General features: G+C 35.9%; 1 protein-coding gene across 3 annotated transcripts in view; it reads right to left on the bottom strand.

The window, feature by feature from the left end:
* RALYL (RALY RNA binding protein like) overlaps window positions 1-12,071 on the bottom strand; it is a 370,530-nt gene that overhangs the window by 42,794 nt on the left and 315,665 nt on the right. For all 3 annotated transcript variants that reach the window (XM_058812647.1, XM_058812646.1, XM_058812648.1), the window contains one exon: window positions 10,986-11,018. In XM_058812647.1, the coding sequence (XP_058668630.1) occupies window positions 10,986-11,018 (33 nt within the window). The remainder of the gene's footprint in view (window positions 1-10,985; window positions 11,019-12,071) is intronic.

Raw genomic sequence — 12,071 nt, 5'->3', positions numbered from 1 at the left:
AGACCAGGGCTAGGTTGACTACTGTTGCACTCAGGTAGAAAAATTGTAAAATAAAGGCCTCATAAAATCAGGCCTGCTCTGTTAGATCGATGGCTGGCTTGTCATTTCGTCCAAGTGCAGCTAGCACTTTGCAAGCTCCCATGTGAAAACAATCCTGGTATCAATAGTTTGTTCACTTGTGCTCGTACCTTTCATAGCATGGAAGACTGCAATCTGGATACTCTCCTGCTTTATTCTGCCTGGCATTTTTCTTTGTGGTTACCTCCAAATTCTAAGGGCAACTAAGAAAATGGGGTATTAATATTTTTCTCTCTCCTTCATTGATGATTTTTGATGAGCACATTGAATGTAGAGTTTAATCAGGTTACATTTTTGGCTTCAGGTTTCACCTGATTTTCCCATGTCTAAGCTCTTTTAAAATACAAAAGTCACATTTTTTAAATCACATGTTGTAGACTCTGTCAAATATTTTGGTAGCAGAATTGATTGTTAACTGATGTTCCACTCTCGCTGCTGTATCTTAAGAAGAAAAAAAGAAAAGAGCCAACTCACAGTAAATTTGGGGAATTCAGTATATTTTATGTGATTTCCCTTCATCTTCTCGCTTGCACTTGCTGAATTCTACAGTACTTCTCCTGAAGACTCCTTCATTTTGCTGTTTCAAGCTACCAGGAGCAGTTGCACAGTTTGAAATTTTGACAACTTGCTTGCAGCAGATGGGTAAATTTCATTGGCTGATTGTTATTGTCCATTGAGAACATAATACTAATTCTTGAGCAACCTGGTCTAGTGGAAGGTGCCCCTGTCTGTGGCAGGGGAGACTGGAACTAGATAATCTTTAAGGTCCCTACCAAGACAAACCATTCTGTGATCCTATGATTTGCATGATCCTAAATTAGGCTCGTGGAACTTTATGCTTCCTTTATTGCCATTTTCTGTAACATTTTTCTCTGGATTATGTGGTCACAGTCCCTGACTGTGCGACAAGCGGAGATGAGGGCTCCACTCGCACTTTTATGCACCATGTCTAGCAAACATTTAAAGGTTTGTTTTCAAGTGGCTTACCACTGTGGGAAATGCACATTAGACTTTAAAAATACAAGCACACCTTAGACTAAATTTCACTTTATACAGTCACTTGAATAAAGCTACCAAAACAATTTAGTTCTGAGAATTGCTTCCAGCATCTCTTTCCCAAATGCAAGATTCTGTGAAGGAATGAACACTGTTCTCTGAATCGTCCTTCCTACCCTCTTACCTTCTTGCTGAACTGCCTTTGCATGATTTTTGCCTCCTCCCAGCAAAACCATATTACCACTACTCATCCTTATACAATTACATGGGTGGAATTTTACTTTTCTGTGCATGGTCTACACAGCAAGACAGTTTTAGTTTTATAACCTATAAAGAGTCATCCAGAACACAAAATACCCCTAGCTACTGACAACTAGATAAGGTCAGCATGAAACTAAATCATACTTGATTCCAGATTTAAAGTATAACCATGATTAATTTGTGTATGTGTATACAAGAGAAAAGATTCATTTTTCAAGAAGACAAAGCCTTATTCAATACCTCTCAGAGTCCTCCATCTCTGCTAAAGAAATGGGAACACTTTGGAACAAAACTTCTTTATAAGCCACAATAATGAGCTCCAGTTTTGTTTTAATAACTTCCCTGTCTCAGAAGATGTAGCTTCCAGTTCCATATCTATTTGTACACCAAGAAATTTTAGATCTGCAGAATGAATTAGATTGAGAAACGCTTCAATTTTCCTCTTTTGTTTATTGATCCTAATTTCTGTGAAGGTGTTAGCTGTGGCAGCAGCTATCTGGTTACAGAGAGCAGCACACAACCTTCCCAGGCATTTTCCTGGGGAAGGCTGAAGGAAGATGAGAGAAAAGAATGAGAAACAATTCTTATCTCCACTTGCTGGAGCACCTTTCTCGTGAAGACAGGAATGAGAGTTGGGGGCTGCTACACCCGGAGAAGAAAAGACTCTGGGGAAACCTCACAGCAGTCTTCTAGTACCTAAAGGTGCCTACAAGAAGGATAAGAGAGGGACTTTTGACAAAAACATGTCACTATATGATAGGACAAGAGGGAATGGCTTTAAAGTGAAAGAGGGCAGATTGAAATTAGATATTAGGAAGAAATTTGCTGTGAGGATGGTGAGACAATGGAATTGGTTGCCCAGAGGAGTTGTGGATGCTTCACCTCTGCAAGTGTTAAAGGCCAGATTGGATTAGGCTTTGGGCAACCTGGTCTCGTGGGTGGCACTATTTATAAATAGATTATATTTAAGGTCCTTTCTAACCCAAACCTTTCTGTCAAGCTGCAAAAATTTATAATTGTTGGGACTTACAACTGCTTTCTGATATCTATCTTGTGCTTATCAAAATCTTTGATAAAAGTAGCTGGTTACAGGATGGCAGCTGATTCAACTTTCCATCCTTCTTTAGAATAAAGGCTACAGGACTCAAGTGTGGCAGGATCAGGATGTTTGGGGTTTTTTTGATTTTTTTGGTGTTTTTTTTTTTTTTTTTTTTTTTTTTTTTTTTGAATACAAGATTAGAGACAACTGAAAAGGAAAAGCAACCCTCTATATTTGCTGGAAATCAGTTTATACCTTTCAAATTAAACAAATGCTTTAGCATTAACAACAGTCACTACCATAACTATGTCAACTGTCAGTGGCTGGTTGTGTATGACAGATTCACTCTGATATTTCTACTTCATTTTAAGACTTATTCTCCAACATTTAATTGTGCTCTAACGTGTCATGAAGGATTTAATTTTATTGAGCAAAACTGGTCCAGTTTTGATTTCAGAACTAAGTTTGAAAACTTTAAAAATTAAATTTGAACAACAGTAATTAAACTCTTAGCAATAAAACTCTTATCCTATTATTGATAAGGCAGAATATTACCTAATTCTTTTTTTTTTTTAATGCTACATCAGCATTGAAGATGTTATGACCTGTAAAATTTGTGCATACACATAGAGCATTTGTGGCTGATGTAGACGAAGTTGACCTTTGGCTTAAGGAATGGTGAGAATTATAAGGTCTGGCCTGAACCTGAGATAAAAAAATCTGTGAACTCAAAGGATAGCTACATAGTGCTTTTGAGCTATAGTTCATAATTAAAACTAAGAAAAAATTTCCCCCAAAGAGACTGAAACTGAACCAGCCAAAATCAAGACCTTTGAAATCAACACCAGTTTGGGCCAAACAGAGACTATGGAATATGATCATAAATACCCCTGATACAGTCATGCTTCTTTTCAAATTATAGTCTGTAAATCATTATTCCATGGTATTGGAAAGTCATTTGTAAACAAGGTCAAATCTCAGAACAAGATAAACTAGTAGAAAATGATCTATGATCCAATTTATTTTACTAGTTGAAAGCTTGCCTGATACCAGGACATATCATAATTTTATTTCAATTAGGGTTATACCACAATACACAAGTGCACAGCTGAATGACCCAGTAAAACAAGATGTGAGTAGTTGTTCCTTGGTATCACACAAAAAGCTATTAACAGAGCAACACTAAAGACAAGTACTCTTAGCCTGAAGCTCTTTGTCTTTTTAAAAATCTTTAACAAACATGAGAGACACCTGAAAGTTCCAATTTGCTCTGCATAAGCAATGTTTCTCTCTGATATGCCTCTTTCTGCACTGCCTCCTCTCTTTCTGTTTACTTTACTGTTTAGAAAGCCAATGAATGCACAGACTGGTGTAGAGCAATAACTTCTGAAGCAAGTCCACTGGCTGATTGCTATGATCACAGTTGGTTGAACTCCAAAGTAGAAATCTCTTTATCAAGGAGCTGCAGTTATATTACAACAGAAGGGTGGGAAGCCGGCTGTCAAGTAAAAGTTCACACAGCAGCACTGGCTGTCTTTTTAGCATTTACTCGTTTAAGCTAATCTTTCTCTTGTAGCTCAAGTGCAAGTAAGATGTTAGGTTAGATGGATCAAATTTCAGTTTCTGGTGAAAAAGATCAAACTGATTTCAAGCATGGAATCAGAGGGATCAACCATCACATCCCCTCCAAATATTTGTTTAAGGCCTAGTGTGCTAAGAACTTAATATTAAGAAGAGTTTAAATTGTTATTATTGTACCAAAGTAGTTAGGGAAACACAGGCAGAAGAGCAAGGGGTAGACACAGGCTGATTTGTACAGCATAATAGAGAATTTGAAACTCAAAATATAAAACTTCAAAATTATATCTTTCAATATCTATCAAGAGGAAAAAATTTAGATAAAAACTTCTTTGTAATCATTGGAAATTTGTGAAAATAAATAAAGACTCTCATGTGCACCATCCATAAGAAGCATGAAAAACTGTTTCAATTTTCAGATGTGTTTTGAGTTGGGATTTAGGTCTCATGATATTTCTGCATGTGACTGCCTCAGTAAACTTATTCATACTGAATACTTGCAGAAGCCTGTATAGATTGCTGTGGCAAGATGCTATGTTAATACCTCAGAAACAGGAAATAGGAATGCTGCTATCATAGACCTTTCAAACACTATTTTTTATAAATTGTAGGTCAGTCACTGCTGTTTGGGAAAAAAAAAAAAGGAAATTAGACGTAAATTGTTTTGCCCCACAGTGCGGGCACATGCCCAGCAAATATTGTCCTTCTTCCTGCCTCCATCTTCCATTGAAAGGCAATATCTCACTTTTTGTTTCTTTGAGTTGAACTTTTCCCTTGACTTTCCTCTCTATTATGTTCCCAGATTTCAGTCCTACACTCCCTGAATATTTCAGGCTCCTGAATTTCCTTCAGAGACATTCTCTTGTGAATAATTTTCCCTCCTCTAGAAAACCTCCTGGCTATCTTGTACATAGGTGAGAGTACAAACAATGAGTGTTCATCATTAAACCAACACATAAATTATATGGAAATGTATTGCTTTTCTAGAATTGGTAGGGAAAGGGAAATCTTGGAAGACAGAAATAGCAGACAGTAAAAAAAGAGAAAGGGAAATAGAATAACCGGAAGAAAAAAAAGTGATCTCCTGCTCTTGCCTGTCCTAATTATGAAGAACTTTGTTACTGATATTTTTAAGGTCAGAGAGGGGAAAAATTCTTTATGAGGATTAATATATCTTGAGTTTGTTGAAATGAAAGTTAATTTAGGAATTAAAAATTAGGAAAGTAACTTTTTTTGCTAAATTAATTAGTCCTTTTAATGTAATATATATATACATTGCTTTGTGTGTGAAAGTGGAGGTGATGTAGAATGACAAAATCAGGCAAACAGGGAAACCATGAAATAATTAGATTTAGACTGCAGATCAGTAGCAAAAGTACATAATGTAGGATCTTTAAGCATTGAGTAATGTCACAAAACCACTGAAAAATTCAGTCTCAGGAATGGACCAACATTGTTATTACTGTAGCTTGGTAACCACTTCTTGTGAGAGAGCTTCACCCAAAAAAAAAAAAAAAAAAAAAAAAAACAGCTGTATTCATGCCCATTTCAGAGTCTTAAACTAATAGTAAGTGGGCAGTTATAGAAAAGTTTAAGCCTTGTGGGATTTGGAAAGTTGGAAGAGAAGGATGCTAGTACTACTACCTGGAAATAAATGGTATAAATAGATTCTCAGTGTCTTCCACAGGTGCTGTCAAATCCCTCGTGTCTCTCTGAGAATATCCACAAAGTCTCATCCAGTAAAGAGCCTTTGCAGAGCCCTGACATGTGCCTCTTGCCTCCAGGCTAAACCCCACACGTAATCAGAGGTGGTTGTTTCAAAGGGTATTGTCTGCATAAGCAGATAATCTGCTACTGCCTGCCTAAGTCAGAAAGCCCAAGTGGTTTTAAGCACAAGAAATTACTGCCTGGGTCTAAACAATGAGTTTAAATAATTGTCAGATGTGTTCAGTCCTCCCGTGATTTTCATGAAAACAGCTCCTGAATACCTGGCCTGAATATGAATGAGAGTTACAAGGTTATATTCTGGTTGGTAGTTTTATTTGGGTCATAATAACAGAGCAAAATGAGTCCAGTATCTCCTCTTTTTGTATTATTCCTCTGCCAAAGAAAAATAATTTTCTTAGCTCTCTCTTTTCAGAAGTTGGGTAGGAACAGCAGTGACAGTGTTTGCTCCTTCCATCAGTGCTACCTGATAACCAGGATGAGGAACAAAAGAGATGGAATTTGCTACAGATGATGCTCCATTCTATTTTGTGCCTTACAACCTATTGGCCATTGAAAAAACAACAACAAACCAAACCCCCACAAAAACTGACTGTGAACTGAAAAAACTTGCATATTCTGGAAGTGGACTGAGTATTATCTTAACCCTGCAAACGCTAGGCTTTTATTTAAACTATCTCACTTCTGCAGAATGTGATCCCTCAAACCATTGGATGAGAGCAGAATTTCCTACGGATCTGCAAAATAGCCTTGCAGGAAAGAAAATACTACTAAGCAAAAGGAACAAATGTGACTGACAAACTTGAGTTATTTTATGTGTCTTAGAACTATTCTTCTGGAAGAAAATTAATGAAATTTACTTTTTCTGTTTTAGAAACATTTCCAAGTTCTTCCAAGAACCTGAGTCCACCAAAATTATTCTGTCCCTTGCAGAATTAAGTACCTATATTTGAAAGTTACTGTGATTAGGATATTATTTGGAAAAAACATGGCTTTTCAGTATTTTCTACTCTCATATACTTTCTAGAAAGAAGGCCTTGGTGAGGAAAGTAGTAGTTTATACTACTACTCCAGTAGACCTCTAGTGTTTTCACTAAGAATGTAAAAAATGCATTGACTAGTTCTAATTTTACTTGTATCTGTCTTCTTTCTTACATGACAGACAACTATTCATCATTAAATAAATATATACAATGCATTAATTTTCACTTATATTTTCTTATGGACTTTGCACCTGAAATTATACTGCTCATAGGAAACAATAAAAAAAAAAATTTGAAAAAAATACTTTGCAATGCTGGAGATGGTAATTTTCAAGGACCATCTCACTGGAGCACTATTGCCTGCTTATCCAGAAATAAGCCCATTCTCTGCAGGTGGCAGTAAATGAATCTCTTTTTAGGAGACTCAGAAAAAATCAGTTGTTTTTCTCTCCCTGTCTATTCTGAATTCAGCAATATGGACATGTTAGTAAACAACATCTGACAGGAGAGAAATATTTTTACATGTTTGACAAAATTATTATTGATATGAGAGAAATTTCTGCTTCTGCATATGGTGAAGTTATATTGACCACATGTTATTATGGAAGTTGCATACAATTATAGCTAGAAACCAAAAATAATTAATTCAAAGAATTTATCGTACAACACAGCTACAAAATAATTATGGCCTCTATCCACCATATAATACTACTACAGGCCTTAAAAGATTCTGCATTTTCTGTGTCTTACAAAATGAGATTTTAATTTTAAGGCTCAGGCCAATGACTAGTTAAAAATCTGCATGTGGTATTAGTTGAAATTTATCAGGTGTTAAACTCTTAAATGCAGATAGCTATGATAAATCAGCTGCCAAGAAATAGCTGGTGGTAAATAATTGAATAACCAATCTAATTATCTGGAGAGAATGATAACTGTTTTGTTGAGGTGATAATTATGCATCTTTACTGTTAGGAAATTTCCAACTATGGAGAGCTCATGTGGATAATTAAAAGATGTTGGTATTTTAAATATATATTGCTTTGAAATAATAATACATCCTTTGCACATAGCCGGATGAACTTAATATGAGATGGCACTCTGTTCTTTTTGCGTTGTCCATTTTGCACTAAAATATATTTTTTTATCAAGACACTTGACTTGCCTTGCCTTTTTAAGTATGAACCTTTCAAACTTTTCTGCATTAAACTAATTTGATATGTTTTCAGTGGTGGATATTTACCAAAACTCCTGCCTCTGATATTAAAGTCTTCCAGGCACTTGGAGCATTTGCATGACTTCTTTTTTATACTAAACCTACATGAGCATGAATGTTATATGACATGAAAAGGAAAGAAAGTCCAGACACCTCTTGGTCTTGCTTATGTTGATAAGCATATGAACATAAACCCCAAAATGTGTGGAAATAACATTTCTGGAGAGGATTATCCTATGCCCTTACAGGCTGTCACTCGGTAGTCTGCACTAACAAATACCTCAGCCTTCCCTAAAGATTTTATCTCCATCACTAAGAGGCAAAAGAAGACAACACAATGTCAAATTCAATTTTGTATTTTAGTCCAAAATCACAGTATTGCATTGTTACTCTTATCTGAATAGACTGTATTCTTGATGAATTTTTGCTTCTGAATGCTACCATTAGAGACTTTCATTAAAGATGTTACTATGGATTCAGTGCAAAATTACACCCCTGCCTTGCACATGGAGTAAAGGAGAGTGGGTTTTTCCTCTTTGCTATGCACTTTGCATAGAAAGAATGATAAATGGAATTGTCTTTACCAAGGGAATACAGGAGGTGTTCTCTCCCTGCATTTGAGATGTGAAGGACAACAACAAGAGCTGGGTTCTGCTTCTCTGTGGATGCTTTCTGAGGGTGCAGAAAAAACGCAACATTTTATCAACCAATTTTCCTTTGGTTGGGATCTCTTATGGGACGATTGCAGCCCTGCACATACACACAGAGCTCAAAAACCTGTGGCAGACTTGAGGTCTTAGGTTGCCACACTTCATGTTCCCTTCCCCTGCCAAAACAATTAACAGTGGAAAAGCACCAAAAAGTCATATGCTTAGGCACAGCAAAATGAAAAGCCTTAATTAGGTCCTGCAGGCAGCATAATGAGAATGTGGAAACAAATCTCTGTTACAGAAGATAGATGAATGGGAGGCTGATGTACAGGATCAAGCCATCTGGAGGCAGCCAAAAGTAATTTAGATTGGTGTTTTGACAAACTCTGGCAGCAAGAGCTATTAAGGGCACCCATGTGTTTGTTTAATAGTGGTTAAGTTAGCATTTCTTCTGCAAATATTACTGTATTTTAAAAGCGTGGTGGTTGCAGCTCTCTGGGCTAAAACTTCAGATACAGATCCTGGAACAAGAACTCATTCTCTGTAAAAGAGAACTCCCCTGTTTTTGTGGGATTAGGAGGGTCTCTTTTATGTGGTACCAAGGAGATGGATGTTGCTTTGGGCCCCTCCTTAGAACATGGTGGTCTAACCCTCTGATGCCCTTCTTGGGGGTGGAGGAAATACAGAAGTAAAAGGCAAAAGCAGCGCACAGGGAATAATTTTGAGAGACTTTATCTATCTTCATTATTGTGAACTTGCATAAAAGAATTCAAGTACATTACAGGCAGACTTCTAAAATGTTCTGGAAAAAGCTAAGTCTACTTGTGCATATGAGAATTCCCAAGAGGAATCAGTTTTAGAGACAAATTCATATACAATAAATATGTGGACATAATGTGCGTTTACATAGTGGCCACCAATCTGCTCATATGGAGACAAACCCAAAGCCAAAACACAACGCTTCCTCCTAGGCAAATAATCTAAAATTGCCTGCGTGGTTCTTCAGATCACTATAAGAAATAGGATTGACTATTTTTTGGCAAATAATGTTACTGCTAACACTGTTTTTTTATTTGTTTGCTGAATTGTTGTACTTAGGACTTTGCTTCTCAACGAAAATGAGAACGAAATTTTTTTTTAATCGTAAAGTTGATATTTTCAAATAATCACTTCATTATGAGAGTGGAGGCCCCAAAAAGCCAACTTAATAGGATGAGTTACAAATTGGAGTAATGGTAGTTATTAACAGAAGAGACTGAATTTGACAGTAAAGTTGGACATTTCAGAGCATGCAAAACAAGAGCAGTGTACCATCCATGCCCCCTCCAAATATTTTCCAATAATTTTGAGCTGGTAGAAAGTAGAAACAACAAGCAATTAATCCAAAATGTACTAAAACAAACCATAATTACTTCATGCTACAGAAACCAAGATGTATCTCTGTCCTGTTTATGCTAATTTGTAGAGTTCTTTTGATCATAATTTACACACTTTCTTGCTTGTTAAGTTTACTCTGCACTTCAGAATTTGAAGTTGACTTCTAGTTCTGCAGTTAGTACAACAATTTGGAAGTCACTGATAATTACATGGTAGAACTAACCCTTCAATGGATATTTTGTATGGGATCTTTTGATTGCACTTTATATTCTTGATAGTACAAAGTATGGTGTGAACAAAGGAAGATGAGAGTAAAGACGCATTAAAAAGACACTTCTGAAGGAAAACAGGGAGGGAGAATGTTAGGACACTTTGGAAAGCTTTAAAGAATGAAGCTGAAAGGAAAATTGTGCATGAAAAGTGAAATTCAGACTCAGAAGTAAAATACAGATAATTACCACTAATACATATATTAGTCTACATTTTCTAGAAGAATAATATGTTTTAGAATATGGCACCTTTTAAAACAAATTTTTTGGTATGATGAGTTATCATTTTAAAATAGAGAACATATAACTGTTTAAGTGACTCTGACACTATGAAGGCTATGGCTGAAATATGCAAATCAGTGCAGTGATTTATAATCAGGCTAAAATGGATTTTTTTCTATTTCATAAATTTTATTTCTGTTATTGAAGTATCACAATTTTTTAAAGGACATTATCAATTACTTTTTCATGGTTTAGACAAGTGATATAGATGATATTTAGAATGGTTTCTGAATAAAGTCAGTGAAAATAAATTAATAAACCAGCTACCTTTTAATGCAACTTTTAACTCCTATATGTATTTTAGTGTAAGTTTTGTTTAATCAATAAAGGCAAAACATACTTAGTTTTTTTTTGAGAAGGAAAATATTCATGGCTTCTCTTTTTATTAATGAAAAACTGCATTTTATAAGCTTAAGTAAAATAAATAACAATCATGTTGAAATAGGATGTGTATGCTTAATATAATCTCATAAATTATATGGTATGGTTGTTAAATACATAAATATCCATGAAAAAATACATATTCTTACTTACCCAACGGATAGGAAAGGCTCCTTTGATTCAAGTCTGTCAAGTAAATAACAAAAGTTTTAAATATGGGTATTTATTTTATTTAAAAACAATTATGCAATGAATTTAAAACAGCTGTTCTCAATGTCAAGTTTATTTAATTGCACAATTTAGCAATCAGGCCCAATAGAAGAGCCTGATTCATTTTAGCATTTTAGTAGGCGCTTTTAGTATTCCACTTTAGTTTCCACTTAACTTGGAAAAAATCCCATTTACCCAACGGAACTTTGATCTAGAAATCAAATATTTATGAAGTAGCACATCTAGGCCCTTTGAATTTCACAGATTGAGATGACTTGTGTAGATATTTGAATGGAATGTGTAGAATGAACAAGAACTTTGTTCTTTCTGCTGCTTTTTTTTGTTTTGTTTTTGTTGGTTTCCATCATCCTATGCTCGTATGACACGATCACCTCATCCTTATGAGAGCTTCTGTCCCGTTTGCCAGAGCTGGCCTTGTGCTGGGTCTGGGTGTCACTGTTTTGGTAGATCCAGAATCATGCTCAGTTCTAAACCCCGTGGTTCAAAGTGCTCTCCCACTCCCTGATGTGGCTGCTGTGGCTGTGAGGAAGGGCAGCACCTGCACTCTGGCAGGAGCCTCTTTTGGGAGTTTCCATCCAGCCAGGGCAGATGCAAGAGTCCTCATCTGTGCTCTCAGGCAGTGCTCCTGCTCTGGTATCTGCAGCTGGCTGCCCTTTTTCTTTTGGAGTGTTCTGGCTTCAGTGAGTTTACTGATATCAGCTGCTTGATAAGACCATTAATATGTGATTTTAGGATCCTTTATAAACATGTTTAAAGCACATTTGCAGCTGAGTAATTTTAAGTGGTTGTGTGACGTGCAAAAATGTTCTGTTGTGATAATTCCCGTGGAATATACTGTGTTAGAAAGAGGGGAAAATAAACACCCAGGTCATTAAAATCTCTTTGTAGCCTCTTTGTAGCCTTCTAATGCAGCAAATCATATCATGTATGGAACTGAGCATTTAATTTATGAATCTGAAGCCAATTTAGATCCACAATAAAATATTTGAAATATAATTAATTTTGAAC

This window comes from Ammospiza caudacuta, chromosome 1 (assembly GCF_027887145.1).
Source record: "Ammospiza caudacuta isolate bAmmCau1 chromosome 1, bAmmCau1.pri, whole genome shotgun sequence".
NCBI classification, from domain to species: Eukaryota; Metazoa; Chordata; class Aves; order Passeriformes; family Passerellidae; genus Ammospiza; species Ammospiza caudacuta.
Note: the sequence above shows the minus strand (reverse complement) of the source record. Positions and strands in the feature narration are given on the sequence as shown.